We start from the raw sequence: 23,747 nt of genomic DNA, 5'->3' as shown, positions 1-23,747 counted from the left end.
CCAAGTATATATAGAAACAGTGCAAAATGAGCTACATGTATCAATTAACGAAGAAACAACCCACCTGTCCACCCTCACTGAACTTAAATGGTGGATTGTGTTTGACTGCTGCAGTGCATAACTTGAGCAGCCCAGCTAAGGCCAAATCCTCTACAGTGTTGTGCCTGCCCTCCAGAATTGGACGACTGTCAAAGAACAACCACAACAGAAATACCAAATGTTTTTAGGTGGTGTACACCAGAGCTGTAGAATATAAAAAGCTGCTCTCTTAAATGTAAATTGAACATTACCCTGTGGCTATTAATTGCATCAATGTGATTCCAACATGTTTTTCAGTGATCTATAAATCATACAAACATCTTTTGAATACCGAGGTGCTGCAATATCTGATATTCTAGTGTAAACTGGAAAGACTTCTTATTCCATAACCCTCCATTTGACCAAGGTAATTTGACATGTATACCATACTGACCACACCAATATTTGCTCAAAAAAAAAAAAAAATCTTTTTCTTTGAATTGCAACATACATACACTAACTTTACACAAAGAAATTATGGTATATGTAAATTTTCTGGAGTTGACAGCATATCGTCACTGGGGTGACAAGACCTTGTATCTGCAACTTTGATGAAAATGAATTTTCTGGATTAATGGTCAGATAATCAGTTAAGTGATGTCCTGTACAAATCCTAGATGTCTTACCCCAAAAATGAAGCCACCACGGCATGTCAAAGAAAAAGGCTCTCCCATTTGATACAGTGCTTTGGCTCCCATGTGTTTTTGCTCTCCTGAACATTTGACATTTTGTAGATACGAGGTCTTGTCGCCCCAGCGACGATATACAATCCCTCAATGACTAAATAAAGATAAATTAAAAGCATGTACTTAAGAAAAAACAAAAAACAGATGAATGTGTGACTAAAATGGAGATAAATCAAGGTTTATCCAAGATATAGAACAAATTTCCTTTTAGCAATTTTTTCCCCTATTTGTGTGATTTTTTTTTTTTTTACAGCAAACACTGTTAACATAGCTGAAAACAGTACGCGTAAATCAGATATCTCTGCTGGCTTTTTTTGTTTGTTTGTTGATTTGTTTCTTTGTTTGTTTGTTTGTTTGTTTGTTTTTGTTTTCTAGTTTATCTTCACATAATGAAAACTGATAATAGGATACCAGAAAAAAATATAAGCCTCTCTGGTCCAGTCTACACGAAATCACTCAAGTATTGTCCTATCGCTATGATAACTCACTTCTCAATTTGTTGAGCTAGATGCCTGGTAAAGGAGTCCAGCTGTGCATTGACCTTTTCCGGGTCAATGCTGCACATACTGGCCGAACCTGCCTGGGGGCTGTCTCCCTGCCAGTGTAGGTTGTCCATCAAGAGGCATAGCAACCAGAAGTAATCACGGCAGCTTGGGATGCTGTCATCACACCCTTTGTCACCTCCCTGTGGTGTACAAACAAGGCATGATTTGGTGAAAGCTGATAAACATTACAATGACTCAGCTGTTGACAACAATTTCAGCCTTCTTTTGGTTCCTTTGTACACAGATATTGTAAGTGTAAGAGAAGAAATTTTTGCCTAAATCATCTTTTTTATTTTCCTGAAAAGTCAGCTGTTTTAGCCTTCCTTTAACTCTTTGAACAAAGATATATTATAACAAAGCTATTGCAAAATTGGAAATTTTTGCACAAATCATTTCTATGCTCCAGCAGGTAAGACTTGACTTTCGAGATTATTGACAAATTACAGACTATATTATTCATTTTCATGGACAAAATATAGAAAGCAACATACAGTCACCCTTGCTCAAGTAGACTTCACATAAGTTGAATAATCGCCAAAGTCTAAAGTCTTTTCAAGTCCTCTTCTCTTTATATTCTATTTCTTCAGTCCAAATAGATTTGACATAGGCAAGGTTGACTGTATTCACAAGTTTTTTATTTCAATGCTGGTATCACATGAAATGTATAAAAAATTACATTTGTTCTTATTCCATGTTTACTGCACTGTAATTTATTTGCAGCTTGTCACATATAAACAATTTCTAGAAGCCTGTACCTAAATTTTCAGGACAAACGCATATACTTCAGAACTTGAATTTAATAAATGAATTCATAAGAATTCACTTTTATTTTTTACCAAAATAATAATTGTTACCAAGTGGGACATACAACTTGTGTAGTGTTAAAACATGAAGCTCAAAGGAGTACATGTAGTTTCTTATGTTCTTAAAATTGACAAGAATGTTTGTAACAACAATCCATGTGACTATAAGATAAAGGTCCAGTATGCCAGAGTTAGTTATGTGTTTCACACCATAAGATATCAGAGAAGACAATCTACATCGCAAATGACTTTATGCGTTTGATCATCATTCAGCAGAATCTCTACATACCCTCTTTGGCTGGATGTTGAGCGCTGTGTCCAGAGAAGTAAAGAGACTTTTGAGGAGAGACCAGAGAAAGTGCTGGCAAGATAGACCCAGTCCCTCACACAGTCTGAACAGGCCATCACACACCTCACGTCGGATGTACAACTGCAAGAGTTTTTTTTTTTTTTATCAAAGGAGAAAAATGGCTGAAATCCAAACCGGAACTATCTTGGGTCATATCTTTAAAAGAGCCAGGAATCATAAAATCTGTAGCTCCCCTTCCCACTAATAGCCAGTCTGAGAATTGGGATAAGCTTTATTATTATCATTTATATCACTATTATCATAATTTATCATTATGATGATGATGACAATGACCAAGATAATGTCAATGACGATGATCATGATCATGATCATAATAACTGGTCTACACTTTTCTATTGCATATTTAGATGCATTTGCATTTACAGCAGTTCTCTCAAATATTTATTTAAACATATAACTTGTGATCAGTGGTTACACATTGGTCTTGCCTTTATCTGTCATAATGACCAAGATAATGTCAATGACGATGATCATGATCATGATCATAATAACTGGTCTACACTTTTCTATTGCATATTTAGATGCATTTGCATTTACAGCAGTTCTCTCAAATATTTATTTAAACATATAACTTGTGATCAGTGGTTACACATTGGTCTTGCCTTTATCTGTCATAAGTTATGTTATTCTACAAAGGCATCAAATTGAAATCACAGTGTGGGCACTTTGATGATTTATGATCTTTTTATCTGTCGCCAGACTACATGATTACTATCATAAATGGCCATTCCTGAACACTCTCATAATGACTGCAATACGAACCTTCTTTCATCCCTAGGACTGGCAAAGCTTTAAATTGCTAAATATGAAGTTTACGTCGCTAACCGTTTCTTCTCCACCACAATATTTGCATACTATAAACCACACATAATCCATTCATAGAGACTATCCTCTTTCCTATCCTATTTCCGAAGTGTAAGGAGTGCCCGGTAAGAGCAGTGACAGCAATCTAGCTGTAAATCATCAATGCTACAAGCATGAGAGATGTTTCAAAATTATAGAGTGTTGCAAAAGACTTCGGTATAGAACCTACCTCATTGGTCTGCAGCACCAATCTCTGCAACCATTGGTCAAGCTTGCTGTATTGACCTATGGCCATCTTGACCTCTGGGTCACTCGACGCCCAGGAGACCAACAACTTCATGGCATAGTGGACAACTGGAAATTAAAAAAAAATAATGAAATGGTTAGCCATTCATTCACACTGCAGGTTAACAATGACTCCTACAAAATTGCAAGCTTTAAGGTGACTTTCTTTTTGAATGCATTGTAAACACAATATCTATAATATACATCAGATTAAATACAAGACTGATTTAGATATATTTAATTCATGGGAAACCTTATGACTTTTATGCTTAAGATTAATTTTCTCTATATGGACTTGATTAACCTATAATTCATCAGACCTTCACAAGGCAGATTACTATACCAAAGAAACTTTCAATAAGTCAAATGCAAATGTTTTCAGAACCACCATTCAAAACATAAGCCTTTCTCTTCTGGTGCATTTAAACACATAATAACTATGGAGAGACCTAATTTAATATTAACATTGTTCACTGTGAGATTCTTAAAGCTTTTAACCATAATGTGAACTTAACATATCTTACAAGACCTAGAAATCACATATCTACATAGGTACAAAGGCTGTCACACATATTTCATCCCATCAGCCTGCCCCCATTTCAGAATGGGAGTGAAAACAAGAGAGAGTGTGTTTACCCCAGTAGCCAGCCTGCATATGTGTTGAGTCTCCTGGGAAGGCAGCCTTGTAGAGCACACTCATCAGCCTCTCCAGAACACCAGGCTGCGACAACAGGTCCTGCATGATCTGATGTATCAGAAGAATACAACCTTTAATATTAAGACTATGAAACAACAAAACATACCCTTACTCTCATCAAACAAGACCAACAAAATCAAATATTCTCATCAGAAGTGGTTGGATTTAAGACGAAGCTGCATAAATGAACTGGACCCACAACAAGAAAAAATGCTCAGTTATCCTGTAAGATGTAACTTTGGAGACTCTCTTTTAAATAACTCAATTTGAGTCTTCTTGAAATAAAAAACTAAAGCTTCAATTTTGAACGAGATTCTTTAGTCAGATATCATGACCAATTACTCTACAAAAAAAAAAAAAGAAATGCAAGTTTTGTAAGATGAAAATGACTGAAAAATTGCAAATGTGACTTCGGATGAAAGTACAGGTGAGAATAACAGACCAAAAGAAAAAAGCGTAAGCACAAATAAACGCGCAAATAAATAAATAAACAGAGTCAAATTGAGAGGAGAAATTTCTATCTCATGGCCAAACAAGAAAGCAGTTTGCTCTAGTCATCAAAAAGAGACAGATGATTGCAGTACATAAATTGTGATAAAATGAGATGGGATATCATCTTACTGCTGAGAATCGGACCATCAGCCGACCAGAGTCTGTGCTATCCCTTCTGGATCTGGCAGTTCTGGCCCTCTTCCTTGGCACCTCCTCCCCGGATGAGGACGATGACGAGGGTGGCTCATCAAAAACCTCATCAACGTCTCCACTTGTTTCACAAAGAGCCTCCTCAGAGGCAAACTCATTGATCAACTTCAGCACTGATGCCAGACACTCCTGCTGCCACTATATACAACCATAATAAAATAAAAAAACTCTTGTTTGTGTAACAGTGTTGTGATAACATTGATAACTGGAGTAGTATAACACTCCTGAATAAGGTTTGTTAATCCCTTTCAAAGATTAACAGGTGGCAGCAATTTGGTATGATGATAGGTCTCCGACTCCCAATGTCACATTTCTATTAGTGGCAGCCTGACGGATTCATTTCTTCCCCCCCCCCCCCCCTCGCATGACAATATTTTTATAGATGTTATAGTTTTCAAGTTCCTGGTGATGTTACCAATCATCTAAGATCCCATCACTGCAGAGAGATGACTTAGCTTTTATCCATTACACCATCACAGGGTCTAATCTAGTCTTGTTCAAGGACAAACATTCTTTTATTCAAAAGCATTTTCATTCAACAACACAACTTCTTCCCAGGGCAGCAGCAGTTGCAGATTTTTGTGCATTTTCTCATGATTAAGTGGAGCTGGAAATTTTTAACTTTTGAAAACTTATACCTGTTTCATTTTGGTGTACGTACGAAATTTTTGGTAAATGGCCATGTGAACATTGGTATCTCTTTCCCACTAAAGCTAAATGTTTCTTGGAACATAATCCTCACCTGCTCTTATATAAAACTGACACTTTTCTTTTCAAATCAAATTTTGCATAAGAGATTTGACCAGTTTTCAAAGCTGTATGAGAAAAGTGATTGATTTTTTTTTTTTTAATGATTGAGATGTATCTTCAGCAGAGCAACAGAAAGAAAGAATGCCTTATGACTGCAAAGAGAAGGGGATGAACATCAGTGTCAGTATGTATCTTCTGATTAAAGAATAGATGCATCACACAGGCAGCTTTTCTTAATCACCAGACTATCAGGCCTGTTTAACACCACCCACTGGACACCATACTCATACTCATGAGTTAATGACATTTAAACAGTAGTAACAATCTACAATTCTTCTGATTTTGCACAAACTATCCACTTGTCTCTTGCTTTTAGGTCAAGTCTCGTGGAGACTTGGTATATATTTAATATTCTTGTTTACATCTATCTAAGATTTATAATGTTTGTTTTATGTTAAGTGCTGTCTGGGGCAAATTATTTGTATAGGGCCCCATTTTCTCTCTCTCTCTTCTTTCGTTCTTTAAAACAACAACAAAAGGTCAATTTCTCCACTCAGAAATAACCCTTTCTTTGAGGGTAAACGCTCACATAAGTCAAGATTACGTTTACACTACACACAATGCACATTCTCGGACTTACAAAGTTCCACTGTTGGTCATCTCTAGTCTCCAGACACGCTGACATAAAGATGCCAAAGAGATGCTTTAAGCCGCCGCAGCTGATAAACTATAAACAGTCAGACAAACAGAAAATATGAATTGGGACATTCTTGCACAACACTGGAATTACTAAAGACATGAATAACATAATTTTGGAAGATAGTATCAATGCAATTTTAGATTTAGCTATAATGATAATAATACATTACATTTGTAATGTGCTTAATACACTGTTTCTAAGCGCAAAGGGAAAAGAAGAAAGGAAAAGCTATCATCATGCATGATTTTTGTATGATGACTTGATAGAGTATGTTTCCTATGAGTTAATCTGTAACAACATCATCAAAATGATTGATTCACTTGATTAGTTTTCTTTATTTATTTAATAGGAAAACCCATCTAGAAATCACAAAAAGTAGCTAGTTTCAGAGCTTTTTCTCCTGATGGGATACAGAAATAGACATCTGAACATAATGACATAGGGTATAATCATAGCTCTGTGTAATACATTTATCCAGATTGCAAACATTTTCCTCATTATGGGAAAAAAATAATATGATGAAAAAGACCCAAGATTCCTCAGGATACATTTTGCATCTGAGATCACAAGTGAGACACAGAATGAACTGTGAATGCATAGACTGGTCCTACTATGGAATAAGGATCTTCAGTTCTGTGCATCTGAGATTCCATAAAAGTGGACATTTTGTGCAAGTTACTTTTCAGTCTCCAATGATTATGACCAACTCTAATTTAATGTAAAGCTAATTTTGATGACTGTTAACACATCACTAGTGATGACATTGATTTATATAGGCAAATCATTGTAAACAAATTATTTGCAAATCTCTATTTTCATACTGGCATTCCATACAGTACAATCTCCTACATTCACCATAGTGTAGGCAGGTTAGATATTTGTCTTACCATTGCACTCCACGATCTGTGACTCAACAGGTCGACTTCTGTGTCCATCTCACTCAGGTGTGTATCACTCTTACTCTGCAGCAGACAACAAACATAGCACAAATAGTCCCAGACTTCCTCCAATGGGGAGGATAATTCATTGAAATATATGGCTCTATATACTATGTGAAGAAAGTCACAATTTGGTTACCACCTCAAGCTAAAAGATTTCAACAAGAGATGCAAAAAAGTGTCACTAAAAGATTTTACATGAAGAATACATCAGTCATTAATGAACTAATTTGTATCAATGAGCTCTGTGCCATCACAAATGTGTATGGCTGAACAGTGAGATCCTATAATATCCAACACCATATGCCTGACCACATTTTAGAATGTGTAGTGCCTTAATAACCATACTAACCAATATATTTCTTGCCTCATTCCATAGAAAAGTAAAACTTGTAGCCTAGTAAAGATCTGGGTTTTGTTTTTTTACATTTGGAACCTTTTGAGCAGGAAATTTTCTGTGAAAGGTGCTTATCAAACATACAAATCAAAGCTACCCTTTGTTATGCATCAAACTAGCAGTGTCTTTTATCATTCAGGAATACTGTTAGGAAATAGATGTGAGCTTAGAGAGAATTGTATACATCCTATGTCAATACCTTCTTGGACTTCAACACTCCCACCTCATTGGTACCCAGTATATGATCACCAGAAACGAGACATGCCTGACGAAAAGGAAAACAGAAAAAACATAAAAAGTGTAACAAACAAATGCTCACTATCTACTTATCTAAGAGATGATGACAGAACATTACTGACACTTTTGATTGATTCATCAAATCAAGGTAGCAAAAATAAAAGTACTGTACATGCCATTTTTTGTTTAAATCGGGCTTGTACGACAACATTGAGTGAATGAATTTTTGATCAAGGACCAGATACAGAATTACAAATATGCATCATCCCTATTCAGGAGAAAAGTGAATGTTTTCCTGCTTTTGAGACAATTTATATTGCACAGTTGCAGCGGGAAGCAACATTTTTGCAAATTGTTGATTTGGTAATTATCAGTAGGCTTACAAAATGTTGAAAAATAAAAACACCACAAATATAAGGCTTATACAAAAATTAAAAGGTTCAGATACTGCAATCCAAGGTGGAAAAAATATATATCAAAGAGGATATTATCAAAGACACCTCATTAGCTAACTTTGATAGGTATTTGCCAGAGAGGTGGGACAATATACTCACTGTGGATTTGCTCCGTTGCTTCTTGGCTGGTTGGCCCAAGGCCTCAATGATTTGTAGAGAATAGAGCAGTTTGTGGGGCTTGTTCTCCGTCAACAGCTTACCCCAGTCCACACTGACAGGGGCAACCTCAGCAGCAGAGTTTGTGTCTGATGATTTTGGGTCCTTCACTTTGCTCATCATTGATGATGATGATGACGACAACACTTCCCTAGAATCTCCTGACTTATGTTTGCTGACCTCTCGTTGCACTTTCACTGCAGGGAGCTAAAAGCAAAAGAAAAATTACAAGGGAAAGTTATTACTCTATAGCTTCCTCTGACATTTTCCTTTTAATTTTTCTTGGTAAATTTCATTTAGATTCCAATGTACTCTACTTCACAGATTGGGAAAAATTTTTCACGCCATTTAAAATTCCTTGCAGATTTTGATGTAGCGCTTTTCATTACATCAAAGTATGTTCAAATACCAGTCATTGGTCTAGATCTTAGTACTCACTACTTAAAATTTCAGGGTACATTCGTTTCTTGACAATACTGATTCAACAGAATCTTTTATTACAGAATATTTTCCTCAAACCCAATGCTGACTGGAATATGGTGGTCATGTGCTAACTCTATGGAGATTTATCAAATCTTAGAGACAGCAGGTTAATCTTATGCAAAAACAACATGCATGTCCTGGCAATTGACAATGGTTTTTCCTACTCAACAGTTAAGAAGGTATGGGCGTTATCATCAGCTCTTCATGCTATATATCATATGCTACTATCATGTCAAGCTATACTGTAAAACATGATATTCTAGCGGCATGAAATTTTTGCGAATTGGAGCCGACGGCCTTTTTGACAGCATGAAATTTTTGCGCAGTGCCTCTGGCATTCAATGCATATAGTGTGGACAAGAGCCTTCATGTGCATTTTAATTTTGTGAATCTTTGCTCTCGCGAAATTCGCGAAATTAAAATGTACGTGAACATTCCTCGTTTTACAGTATGTCATGTCATGCTATATATCATATAATGCTATATATCATGTCATGCTATATATCATGTCATGAAAAAGGGTCAATCCACTCCTTGTTGGAAGAGCCCAAGTACATGTACCACTGTAATTTCCCATTTTTCTACTGAATAGACTTTATACCTTATCTGCTGGCAATGTTTTGAACCCATTCAGCACGTCTGGACTTGTGGGAAGCAGCATTAGAAGATCCCAAACATTCCTGGACAGCATCTGTGCTCGGCTGACCAAATCTCTCTGTGCTTCTTCCTCCTATGGAGAAAAGACAAAAAATGAATGTAATTTTCTATAGTATCTACGATTAAAAAAAAAAAAATCATCTCACAGAACAGCTTTCATTTTGCAAAAGAGAATGCAGTCTGCATAGTCCTACAAACAAATAGCTTTAAATGAACAAAATACATAATATATACATTTTATGCAGTCACACTATCATATATGCCAGCTTTCAGACAATTTTATTTTTGTAATACAAAGTTTATAAAGGTATGTGTGAAAAATTGTTTGGTTGTCACATTACATTTCATTAATGTGCTCCTAGTGTATGTCACACAACTGGTCTTATTTAATCTATTCGCTCATTTATTGTATATCTTTAATAATGAAAGCTCAACAATTTATCAAATACACACTGCAGTGTAAAGTGTCCAGCTATTCATCTAGCTAGAGTTCATTCACCTGCTACAAGTGTGTGATGGAAACAAACATGATTCTCACAATAATTAGAGACTACTTGAATTGTTAAATTGCAAAGCGTCATTGTGAAAACTCACTGGCATTTGGTCACATGTAACATTTTTTCAGCAGCAGGCTTGCTGGTCACAAAACAGGTTTAAATAAACAACACTAAAATCGAGGTAATCCTTAAACCCCTGAAATACAGAAGGTCTCTATGAGAACTGACCAGCTGGCCATCACACTTGAGTTCATTAAGCTGCTGTAGTAGGTTGAAGAGACAGCCAAAGTGGGGTTCTTCCAGTAAGAGCATCATGGGTAGCTTCTCCCTAGGGGGTGGTGGCAGACACGATGCTGGCTGGTCCGCCCCCTCTCGTTTCCTCTCCCTCCTTATTGCTCCAAAGGACACAAAAACCAGCTGGAATGTCAATCAGAGAAGGCAATATGCAACATTTTTGTAATTCAATATTTTTTTTAAGATAATGGTGTAGTCAACATTTGCTACTTTAAAAGCCATGGAAATCCATAAGAGGATGTCTTAGTAACAAGAGGTAATTAAATCAAACTATGGTTGGCAGAAAGATTTTCAAAGGGAATCAATTTGTTCATAACATTTGGCAGCTCTGTAGCAATGACTATAGAAAACACAGTAGATTTTATCAGAAACTGGGGGAGGGGCAATATTCATGGAGATACACATTCAAGCAAGCTATGTCCACAAACTAACTCAGATTTAGAAGTTATAACTGCCTGATTTAACAAGCTTGATGTTGCCTCACTGACCCTAGCATCGTTGAAACTCATCTCCTTCAGAGTTTTCTCATCAAGGTCTGGTATGAGTTCGTGCCCAGCGGAGATCATCCTAACTGGGCCGGGTATCATCGGCAGGGAGGAAGACGAGGATGATGATGATGTTGATGTTCCTTGCTCGTCACCAGCACCCTTCTCCTCTGGAGCTGTAGCTGCATACAAAGCACTCAGCTGTGCATTGCCCTCTGGAGACTGCTGCTGAAGAATTTTGCTGCAGACGTGGGTTACCTCAGCACGGAGGTCAGCGACAAGATCCGAGAGGTTCATTTCCAATGTGAACTATGGGCAAGAGTAGGACATATGCGACCTATAAATCACACAAACAGGCACTGAAAAGAAGGCATGCACTCAACAGTTTTTGTTAAGGGACAGAATTCACTCTTTAAACAATCCTATCAAAATGTTATCATCAAATGTGAATCCAAGACACAAGACACACACACAAACCTCTGTTACCGCATCTTTGTATTTCTTATCAAGTTCATGAAAGATATTTTATCTGGCTGAACTTTGAGAACCTCTTCTCACCTTGTCTTGCATGGATGCAATCTGGCAGATGACCCGGATGGTCGCTGACTGACCGTCCAACAGGTGCTTCTGATGACTGGTGATCCCACATCCTTCAAGCTGCCACTGGCGCAGATGATAGGCATACCTGCAAAGGAAGCACATCACACCTTTTGATTTTATGTTTTGGCTTCGATTTTTTCACAGCACAAAGTTAAAGGGGGAAGCAAATTCCAGCCCTAGAAGAAAGCTAGTACTACAGAATATTCACTCCAGCACGAAGAATTTTAAGCAGTAGAGGTTGGGGATGCCACTGCCAATACAGTTACCAGTACAGCTTGATAGACAGCTATAACTAGATATCACCACAAATTCAATAATATCACAACCAGTTGTCGGTTCATCTTGTGTTCAACTTTGGACACAGTCCTGTGTCTGAAGTTTTTGATCACAGTCATGGTCCAATTTGCACTATATGCACACCCAAAGAATATCTGACCTTTTCCGGAATGCCTCCAGGTGAGTTTTGAGAAGAATGAGTCCCCTCTGGAGGATGAGCAAGCTGGCGTCCCGAGACAAGCTGAGGTCTGCTGAAGCCTGAGACAGACTCTCCATGCAGCGCTCAATGAATTCCTCTTCCTTCTCAAGAGAGCCATTTCCTGCTGTAATACCAGATTGCAAACACATAAACAGTGTCAACTAGGAATTCGCCATCAGAGTAATCTTTGTCATTACCATCACTCTCATCATCATCATCATCAACAACTTTGACGACATTTCCAACATCACAGTCATTATTATCATTGTGAATTTCCTCAAGATACAATCAAGATCATAATCCCTGGTATATTAATCCTGTTAGCAGCAGCAGGGACTCTTTCACTGTTATTATTGATGACAGCTCCATCAATTTCCCCTCCTTTTAATCCTCTTTACTATTCTTTTTATTTTATTACTCACCATTTTTATTTGTATCATTATATTTTTCAGAGGTCATGGACTTTCACTACATAATTATCATCATGTTCTTCCCGTACAGAGAGAGAGAGAAAAAAAAATCAGTACATTCTGTTACAGTAGGCCTACATGATATATGCCATGCACTGATAATGTAATATTGAGAAATTATAATATGACATTTTGTAATGGGAATATGAGCATTATACATCTCACCATTGATGTAGTAGGAGTTGATGTACTGTATAGCTGAAAGACTGACATCAGTGTTCTTTGCTCTCAGAGCAATCTTCCACAGGTGATCAATGCCTGGCATCTGTGATAGAAATGACAGATGGAAGCGTCTTGAAACACTAACTTGCTTGAAAAATGCCACACTCTGACAAACCTTTCTCACTGCAAACTGAAATGCCAGGGATTAGGCAGCAGCATCGCATCCCAAATCCCTGATTTTGATAGGTTGTAGCTGACACTTTGGGCTATTGTAATATGCCCTCCGCTGTTTTTGTTGGATAACAGGCTTATGTTTAAAGTTTGCTGACATTGAAACTTAGGATACAAATTAGGAAGATTTTGTGCAATACGTATCCTGTATGGGTGTAACCTGTAGCTTATCGTCCGCAAGATACAAGTACCAGCTTCGATTCCCTGCTCTTTGATGAACATCTCAAACATTGCTTGGCCAATCGTCTCCCATCACAGATTAAACGTATCACCTAATTTGTCATTCCTGACAAATTTCTAAGTCTATTTGAATGTTAGAGTTGCTCACTGGCACATTGCATAGTTCCATACATGGGTATGTGTTGGTTAAGCAGGTGATTTGGTGGGTTGGAAAAAATATGATTTGGTTGTGATGTCACATAAATCTCACCCGGAATATCCTGCTTTATTTCTGTCAGAAATTGTGCGGTCTTATTGCCAGCAAATACAGTATGCAAAGGGATCTTTTTATAAAAGAATATACCATATGGCATTGTCATACATAGTTTTGTCTTCTTGCTGATCCATTTTTTAGCATATACCACACACTGGGAATTAATACATAATTGAACAAAACTTGTGCACAAAACCACTTCAATCCCAGGTGCAGATTTCACTCACAACCTTGTCCTTGCCACAGAGGGCTAAATGCCATATTTAAGAACAAATATATCCAGATCAAATACTTCATGCCAAGACCACATCCAGAGAAGGGAAACCATGCTTTACCTCGACAGGAGGACTATTGTATGAGGAGGAGCTGGCTAGTCTGGCCAGACTGCACAGCTGTTGGAAGAGGTTTAGGCCAGTCATGCTGATACTCTCTGGTTCTAGCTGTGGCATCTGTGGAAATATAAATAATATAAACATTTCAGATATTCCTGATCATTTTACTAACTGATGACTCATAAATGCATTGTTTTCACAGTACAAAGAAAACATTTTTTTGCTTATTAGTTCTTTGTTTACAGTCATATTTCCAATGTTCACTTTAGCCTGTTTCTGCCTTGGCATGGCAAGCAGGGGGTGACATGTTGGTGAATCACTGGCTTGATTTTCCCACTTGTGGCATTTAAAAGATTTCATATCCAAACTTATACAACTTGAAGAAACACAACAGTATGTTTACTACAGAATGGACACATTTCACTCAAACAAATATCATTCATGCAATGCACCACAATACACATAAGCACAATTCCCTTTGCTTTGCAAAAAGAGCCAATTAAAATGTCACCTTGTGGAAGAAGATATGCTTGAAGTTCTCAAGGCCCAAGGCATGTTGATCTTTGTTATTGGCTTGTTGCAGAAACCAGTTGAGTGCTTCGTCTGAACAGTCTGGATCTAAGGCTAGGCATGACCACAATGTGTCAACCTGGTCAAGGGTCAATCCTGGGAGTAGGAACAAAGGACATGAGAAATGTCTACAAATATCATGCACACAGAAATGAAGAAGGACTTCAACATTCCATATTTTATAACATTTGAATGAATTGTGAACATATCAAAGACATCTTTCCAGATGCATAATATATGAATGCAAAGATTTCACATGAACAGTAAAAAATTCACTGAAATCCTAATGATGATTCAAATTACATATCAAAAACAATAAATAAACACACTGTAATGATTGTCTCTTTTCTCCATGTTCTCCCATGCAACATGGAAATTATATTGTAAAATGAAACAGAGGCATAACGACAACAACCAAAAAAAAAACTAGAAATATCACTGAAGGTGATTAATACCCCCGCCCCGTGACGACAGTCTTACCCAAGGAATGATCTTTCCTTGATCTTCTGCCATTTAAATGCCGTTACCATGGCAACGCAGCTTCCGACACGTCCGAAAAATATGTCTTGCACATCTTCCCACCAAGACTATTGTGTGTGCCACATTTCATAAGCTTTTGTCAAAAACTGAGGAAGTAGTTCAATCCACAAGATCTTTCCTTGATCTTCCAACATTAATATGCCGTTACCATGGCAACGCAGCTTACGACACGTCCAAAAAATATGTCTTGCACATCTTCCCACCAAGACCAATGTGTGTGCCACATTTCATGAGCTTCAGTCGAATACAGAGGAAGTAGTTCAATCCGCAAGATCTTTCCTTGATCTTCTGCCATTTATATGCCGTTACCATGGCAACGCAGCTTCCGACACGTCCGAAAAATATGTCTTCCACATCTTCCCACCAAGATCAAGGTGTGTGCCACATTTCATAAGCTTTGGTCAAAAAACTGAGGAAGTAGTTAAATCCGCAAGATCTTTCCTTGATCTTCTGCCATTAATATGCCGTTACCATGGCAACGTACTTTCGGGTACTGTCAAAAAATGCGTCTTGCACATCTACAACCAAAGGCACACATCTGTACCAAGTTTCATGGAAATTGGGCAAAAACTGAGGAAGTAGTTTGCAACACAAAATTTTCCATCATTTTGGCTCATAATATGTGAGCTGTTACCATGGCAACATACTTTTTGTCACTGTCAAGAAATGTGTCATGCTGACCTATATCCTAAGACAAACATTCAATATGAATTCCATGAGAATTGGAAGAACACTGATGAAGCAGTTTTGCCATGAAGCATTTTGCCCTATATTTTACCAATAACATGCCGTTACCATGGCAACGCACTTTTTGCCACTGCGGAAATATGTGTCTTGCACATTAACATATTCAGATGAACATCTGTACCTAATTTCATAAAAATTGATCAAAAACTGTGGGAGGAGTTCGCGACGCAAGATTTGTACCCATTTTTGCCCATAATATGCCGTTACCATGGCAACGTACTTTTGGGTACTGTCAAAAAATATGTCTTGCACATCTACAACCCAAGGCACACATCTGTCAAAGTTTTATGGGAATCGGTTGAAAACTGAGGAAGTAGTTCGCGACGCAAGATTTGCAACGGACCGACCGCCCGACCGCCCGACCACCCGACCGACCGCCCGACCGCCCGCTGATTCCTATATACCCCCTTCAAACTTCGTTTGGCGGGGGTATAAAAACCAAAAAAAAAAAAACACTCTGGCCAATAGAATCACATTGCGAAATGTAAGTCAATGGTCAGTGTACACCTTAGTGCACAATAGACCTACGTTGTATGCTCATAATAAATCTACACTCTGAACTCACTGAAGTGATCTGGGGACCCTCCTGTTGAGAACACACATGTCAGGAACTGGAGTCTGGTTGGATCTCCATTTTGTGACTGTAGCTATAGATAAATTGAAAAAAGGAACAAAAATCAGGATATAAAGATATTCTCACAGCCACTGTTACAGAAGACTCAAAATCCTTAAAAGAGAGATAATACAAACATGCATCTTGATCTAGATCATGGAATAGATATAAATTGAACACAAATATGTACAATACAGATACCAGATTGACAATAATAACAAATGATTAGCCATTTTTATGACAAGTTAGCATGAACTACTTGTTTACCTGAACAATATAATGTATAAGGCAAAAGGTTTCCAAAAGGCTACCCAGTCCTATTAGCTGATAATTTGATATTTAAGAAAGTAGTCACTTGTTTGGTATATATCTGATTGCAAGATATCTATTGAAGGAGTCTAAAGTTTGACACATACTTTAAACATAACATAACATCCAATATATTGGTTATATCTCAGTATTCAATCATTACAAGTGGCAGCATCCTCCATGGGACAGAATTTCTCATCCCAGTCTTTACAAGCAGAAACACAAGGCAGTACTGCTGAGATAATTGCACATGATAAGATATCAGTCTGTGTTAGTGGCAGTGTTGCATGAATTGACTTACAGCTGTTTGTCTGGCTTCTTGGCCAGCCGGACTTGCCCTGTGTAGTGAAGAAGGTCAGCAAAGAAGAGGCTCATCATCCCAAGCTCCGTTCAGCCCACCTGGCAAGGAAACAGGGGAAAGACAAATCCCTTTTATCCTCTCTCTCAAATACACAAATACACAGAAACTTCCAATATTCAGAGCAATCATTAACACTGTTCAAGACGTACCAAATACAAGGTCCTTTGGAAATACATATAGGTACGCATTTACACGTTTACAATGGAAGAATACATTTCTACATTCCTTAGTTCTATATGAATCACCAAATGCAATCTGACCTACAGAAGATTTGCACCTTAAAACTGAAATGATTCCACCTTTAAATAATGCTTTCAGGTAATGTAACATGAAATTTTGAAAATGGTGAAGCATTAACAAGTCATTCACAAACGCCATGACATATTTTTGGAAGGAAGGACTAATGACTAGATAATTGCCAGAAATGACATTCTTTGGGGGATAAAGACAGAATTGACACCAGAGGGATTAGATTGGAGTAGAAACTCACATAGTAATCCAGTGAGTATTGTAGTTGTTGCGGTATTGCTGGAAGGATGCAAAGAGCTTGGGGATCAGTCGCAGGGACACCACCACAGACCTGGAAAGAGAGCACAAAATCAACTTTTGAAAAATGATTAAACAATAATAGCCATCAATGAACATACCATAATCCGACAGATAATTCTGCAAACATGCACACAACAAACCTGAACTTTTGATGAACTACTGTCACTTAATCATTTCAGAGCAATTACAATGTCACAGAGAAATGCCAAGGTTCCGAACCAAATAGGTGTCAGTTCTCTACAAAGAGTCATGTGTTCACACCCTTCATGCATGAAGGCAATGACTGACCTGTGCTGTTTGAGGTTCTCTAGGCAGCCTTCCACAAATTTCATCCGGATTTCTCGCTCTGGAAAGACACAGACCAAGGAACACAGCAGCTTCTCAGCCTCCGAGGACAGTCCTTCACTGAGATGAACCTGACATACACACACAAACATAACGAACACAAACATACGGGCTTAACACTCTGTTTTTAGTACAGTTTACGCATTAATAACTTTTTCAACTACTAGAATCTGATACAGCACAAATACATTAGTACAGGCTGACATGAAATTTCACATCAATGTCGCTACAGGTTAGATACTACCAGAAAAGAAAATTAAATGAAAAAAAAAAATTGAAATTCAATTTGTGTTTCATGTATAATGAGAGCTTAAAGAATTCAGCCCCTGGCTGCGCTTAGCCATTGGCTGAAGTTGTGTAATATAGGAGGCAGATCTGTGCACAATCACCACATTTAAAAGTTGATGACTACTGTCAAAAGTACCACTGAGATGACATAGCTTTTCATCACGCTCTCCACGGCAACTTGTATCAGCTACAGACTGTTCTTCAACAAGGTCATACTGATGTGTATTTACACAAAAAAAAAATATGTTGGCACCAATGAAAACTCACAGCACTCTCATCCTGCACCAGGTCCCACAGGAGTGTATGTGCTTTTTTGCACACATCCTCAAACTTGAAGTCCCCAAAGGGTACTATGTGACCCTCCTCATCCTCCTCCTCCCGCTGTGTCGAACATGAACCTGGAAGGGGGCAAATCCATGGCACATCAGTTTATCAACTGGTATGATGATTTTATGCTCAAAATCTGAGTTTAGGATTTTGGACAAAAGATATGATCCAAACAATAGCAAAAATGATTTATGATATTCATATAGCACCATATCTGTAACATTGTACTGATCCTAGCTACTGCTTGACTTCTCAATCTCACTACTTCATTTATTAGAAATACAATGAGCTTAATCATGCACTTTAAAGGCATTGTTTACCATTTACAGATGAAACAAAAACCCAGCTTTAGTGCTTCAAAATAGTTCTGAAATGCGAGTTAGGGGTAGAAACGACCATTGTAAAAAAAGTCAATAAGCATTATTAACTGCAAAATATACAAAATGTAAACAATAGTTACAATAAAATTGTTTCTAGACTAAACCGTCAACAGTTATGGTTTAATGAGAAAAATAGTGATATCTCCTTATATTTTAGGCTTTATTGCAAAATAACTAAATGAAATTAGAGGATGCAAACATGTACACAGTCCCCTTCCTTGATGGACCAAGTCTACTGAGTTACTTCACACAAACCCTAAAGAAACAATTAGATGTAACTACACTATCTTCACGGCTGAGAAAGAAAGACCTACTGGAAAGCCTGCTTCTCTGAACTGGAGACACATTGGCAATAGGTCGTGGCCTGCCCTTCACTTGTGGCTGCAGGCGGTGTGGATGATGGTGATGGTGGTGGTGATGATGGTGGTGGTGATGGGTGTGGTGGGCATGGTCGGGATGCTGATCAAATTGGCTGAGCTGGGCACTCAGCTGTGCCAACGCATCCTCACACACCGAACTGGACTCATCCTCTTCATCCTCCCCATCAAAGTCAGCCATGTTCTTGTCAGACTTTGCACTGGCCTGGGAGCTGCTGCAGCTGCCTCCTCCTTCCTCATCATCATCCTCATCTTCCTCATCATGGTGGTGTTGATGGGGGTAGATGAGATTCATCATCATTGGTCTAGACACACAAGTGGAAGAGCAAAATGTATTGTTAAGTCTTACACCAACACCAAGTGTAACTTATGAATACCAATCAACTGCAATGATTAAGAATGATCTTCTACCAAAACATAACTTACATTTCAATGATGCAGAATCACCTGTTTGGTACAAAAATTGTAATTTTTAGAATTGCCTATTAGAATGCATACAGAGGCATTTGAACAATTGTTAATCATCAATAACTATAAAAATGATTGGCATGCAGTGAAGGAATTTGTTTACCTTCTGATAGGTCTTGGTCTCTGCAGGAACCTTGGACAGTCATAGATCTCTACATCCACACCACTCTGTCCATGGAAGTATTCCTCAGAATTGTGTGAGTCTCTTGGAGACAGTCCATGAGTCTCCGACTCTGGTGACTCATCGATGGTAGGCAACTTGCCCCTGACCACAGCCTCATGTGCTAGCTTGACCGGGCTGGTGTTTAACTCACTCGGTGAGAGCACTAATTCTCGCTGGACTTTCCTGTACTCCATACTTGGGCTGGAGTCTGAGCTGTCACCCCCCTTGCTCTCCCCCAATGTCCCCATGGTGCTGCGGTTCCTTCCCATGTCTAAGTGTCCGAGTCAGCTGTTTCAAGACTTCTCGTTGCCGGTGCACCTCTTCCCTCCTTGACACTGCACTCTCCCTTTCACCACCAATCTCCATATCACTCCCATTGCTGACATCCTCATAGTCACTCCCTAACTGCACCCCTTTGTCCTCATAGCTTCCCTCTGAGGCATCGCTACCACTGTCCGTCTGATCAGGGCTTGTAGCCATGGCTTCATTTTCAGAGTCTATGCTGTCAGAATCATCTTGATCTGAGGCGCAGAGGGACGAGGAGTGACGGGAAGTTTTGTGGTGGCCACGACACAAGGCCACATCACTCTCTGATCGCCAGGACTCGGCATGGCTGGCCTTGGAGCTGTGCGAGTGGACTGACCGATGGTCATCAGGGTCATGGTGGCACATAACTTCAGACGATGCATGGTCCTCAAGGTGAGTTGGATCTAAACCTACCACATCAAGGTGCTCCTCCTGTAAAAGGAAATATAAAGAATATCTCTATCCACTGTTTCGTACTTTTTGACATTGATTGCACTGCAATGAATGATTACACTGAGTCATTGGGTAGCCAACATAAAGAAGATGCAGGTAAGGTTCATCAATATTTTACTCTGGTCCGGACAAGTTACTAGTGTCAAATTGACCTCTACACACAAAGATATCTGCTGTAGCATTAATACAAGGTGCGTGTAATTTTCAAATAAATTTAAGTACCTATTCAAAATGAGCATGACCTCTACCAAGTGATCAGCAATATACGAAAACAACATTGTGGCTAAACATGACAACATCAGGCAAGATGAGTGTAGTGGTTTGATCAGAAATCTGTAAGTGACACACGTTCTCAACTATACATCTACATAAAATGAAACCAAAATAGATGTGATGCTCACACCATAATCTACCTCTCCTCACTGTTCAACTGGTTTCAATGGCAACATACATGACAGGTATGCAAGGGACATTGATTCTCACAACCCGAACACTAACATTCTGAAACCTAACAGACTGACTTAAAATATAAATGTGAATTAAGTGAAGGTAGCAATATTAGAACACATCAGTGAAAGTTTGAGGAGATTTCTATGCTTCTTAATGTCATTATGGAGAACAATATACAAAAATAAAAATAAAATAAAAATGTATTTTCACTTTTCTAGCATAAGGAAAGAGCACTTGACTTACCTCTTTCAGCAAGCAGGGAGAATAATATTACCCATAACATTGTGCCAGTATCAAGTTGTGTAATATGTTTCATGAAAAATCAGATCTTGTGGAATTCACCCTATATTTTCTTTACATTGTTGTCCAAAATGACATCAGGAAGTGTAGCAGTCTCCTTATCCAGCAATGACAGCACCACAACATTAAAAAAATCATAACTTTTGAATCAATTGCCCAATTTTCCTTAAACTTTCACTGTTGTGTTCCACTAATATTGCAGCTTTTACTCAATCCACACTGATATTTGAGTTTGGTTTCCTAATGTGAAGAACTTATGTCCCACTCATAGATCTATATCCATACCTCTTCAGCACGCTGCTCACAGTGCAAACAGCGATGACACGCCCCTTCTTGGTCTTCCCTCATGCCAGGAATGTCCAGAGATCTGCTGTTATTTCGGTTGTTTCCAATGGATAGCGGAACTGAAAAAACAAACGTCCAACTCAACATCAGGATTTAGAGCAGCAGGTAACATACACGCTTATGACAGGTCACATGTTACTATTTATCCACTGTGTCTGCTCATGCATTATCATTTTATTATATGCCTCTCAAGCACCTTCACTATTACTAATCTTTGAAGGTGCAGTTCTGCTAACAATGAACTAAATCTATGTAAAATAATATATATAACGGTAAAAGATTTCTTTACATTTATTTACTATGGATTCTAATAATCATTATCATCTATTTGCCAGACTTTGGGCAAAATTTTGAAACATATCATAGTTTACTCAGCAAAGGTTTGCATAAAATTGACTAATAGGTACTCACAGAAAAAATTTTCCTAAAATGTTCACAGTCAGACCGCAGCACCCGATAATTCGCTCGTATTTATTCAACTCGTATGCAAGCCTGCTTGAGGCTTGCATACGTAGTGAGCTGCGGAAGGGGATTTTGTCCTTGGGCTTTTGGCAACAAAAATGCACCTTATATTCACAAATTTGGTATCAAATTCAAGGAAAATATGTAAGCTATCGTAACATGTTACTCAAATTATTGTGAATGAAAAATATCATAGCGTAATTTGAGCTTGAAAAATGATGACACTAGATATATCGCTACGGCGACTGATATGCCTCCGCCATAATGCATGGTTCTCCTAATAGGTCTATAGTACAATGTCTTGACAATGTGTGATGACAGTTTCAAACAATTGGCAAAATATTAAAATGACAGGTTTGACACAAATGTGCTGAATGTTCACTTTCCTAGAACTAGGTTCAATTGGATGAATGATTAAAATGTCAGAGTGCAGGTATTTGGGGAACTAATGATTTTTACTTGACTTTTGACCCTTTTATAAGTTTATGCATTGAGTAATTTTTCAAGGTATTGAGAAAAGTATAATTTCAGTATCAAATGGGAAAATAGCATTATCTAAACCTGGCCTTTGACCTTTGACCTCACAGTTCCAAAGAGAATCACTGTTAGGTTAAACATGCATAAATATGTAAGTTTCATGATGATACCTTGAGTTACTTTTGAGATATGGAGGAAAAAGTGCAATTCAGCACTTTCACTTGACCTTTGACCTTTTGACCTTTGACCTTTTGGCAAGAAACTTCCCACAAAATATATATTGGGTAATACATGTATACATCAAGTAAAAAAAAAAAAACTTCATTCATTGCATAAATATAAGGAAAGTAGTGATATTTTGAGGAGTTGACCTTGACCTTTGACCCCCCCCCTGACCTTTGACCCATGACCCCCAACTTCCCTAGATAATCACTGCCCATCGGTACAAGCATATATACTAAGTTCCATGAAGATACCTTGAACCATTTGCGAGATATGGAGAAAAACATGAAATTTCAATTCTTTTTTTTTTCCACAAAATAACCTGTGACCTTTGACCTTTGACCCTGTGACCCTAAAATCCACACAAAGTATTATCCCTCAAGGATATACCCTCATACCAAGTTTGATGTAAAACCACCACACGGTTCTTGAGATATCGACAAAAACAAAACGGGACGGACGGACGTACGGACGACCCGAAAACATAATGCCTCCGGCCACTTCGTTGCGGAGGCATAAAAAGTAATTCGTGTAGTACACGTTCAAGACGTCAAAAGAATACCCACTTCACCTTGCGTCTCAATGAAAATGCACAATTTGGTAGTCCATCTATTAATCTTTGTATCTATGTAAATATCTTGACAATTTGTAGCTTAATCCGGTCAGGAACCAGTAAAATATACATCGATGTCAGTGCTGGTCAGCTTGAAACCATGCAATCTCAAGAGTAAGCTCTTTCACTGGACAGCGCTTGCATTCAGCGCTTGCATTACGTCATTACGCTGCTATGGTTTCATGCCACGTGCGTGCATAGCGCATGCTTGCATACAGGCGCGCGTGTAGTTAAAGCCAAGTTCAAGCACTGAATGCAAGCACTGACAAATGAGAGAGCTCTTTTGCGGCACTGTACATTTTGTGTGGAGCATACTTCCTGCTTACAAGTGAATTTTACAGACATTTCAAAACGGAAAAA

General features: G+C 38.3%; 1 protein-coding gene across 1 annotated transcript in view; it reads right to left on the bottom strand.

Annotated features, from left to right (window-relative positions):
- Positions 1-23,747, bottom strand: part of LOC139733134 (ubiquitin carboxyl-terminal hydrolase 34-like) — a 118,785-nt gene that overhangs the window by 53,902 nt on the left and 41,136 nt on the right. The window contains 29 exon segments of the mRNA XM_071643975.1: positions 65-185; positions 1,253-1,449; positions 2,402-2,542; positions 3,516-3,640; positions 4,208-4,316; positions 4,890-5,108; positions 6,361-6,447; positions 7,308-7,382; positions 7,955-8,020; positions 8,547-8,810; positions 9,688-9,816; positions 10,469-10,657; positions 11,023-11,328; positions 11,578-11,704; positions 12,056-12,218; positions 12,730-12,829; positions 13,726-13,839; positions 14,234-14,388; positions 16,145-16,201; positions 16,204-16,226; positions 16,803-16,890; positions 16,893-16,900; positions 17,353-17,442; positions 17,700-17,827; positions 18,312-18,442; positions 19,066-19,433; positions 19,700-19,983; positions 19,985-20,497; positions 21,554-21,672. Of these exon segments, the coding sequence (XP_071500076.1) occupies positions 65-185; positions 1,253-1,449; positions 2,402-2,542; positions 3,516-3,640; positions 4,208-4,316; positions 4,890-5,108; positions 6,361-6,447; positions 7,308-7,382; positions 7,955-8,020; positions 8,547-8,810; positions 9,688-9,816; positions 10,469-10,657; positions 11,023-11,328; positions 11,578-11,704; positions 12,056-12,218; positions 12,730-12,829; positions 13,726-13,839; positions 14,234-14,388; positions 16,145-16,201; positions 16,204-16,226; positions 16,803-16,890; positions 16,893-16,900; positions 17,353-17,442; positions 17,700-17,827; positions 18,312-18,442; positions 19,066-19,433; positions 19,700-19,983; positions 19,985-20,497; positions 21,554-21,672 (4,496 nt within the window).

This window comes from Diadema antillarum, unplaced genomic scaffold, assembly GCF_040938485.1.
Source record: "Diadema antillarum isolate AM-2024a unplaced genomic scaffold, OU_Dant_1.0 seq00000461_RagTag, whole genome shotgun sequence".
Taxonomy (NCBI): domain Eukaryota; kingdom Metazoa; phylum Echinodermata; class Echinoidea; order Diadematoida; family Diadematidae; genus Diadema; species Diadema antillarum.
Note: the sequence above shows the minus strand (reverse complement) of the source record. Positions and strands in the feature narration are given on the sequence as shown.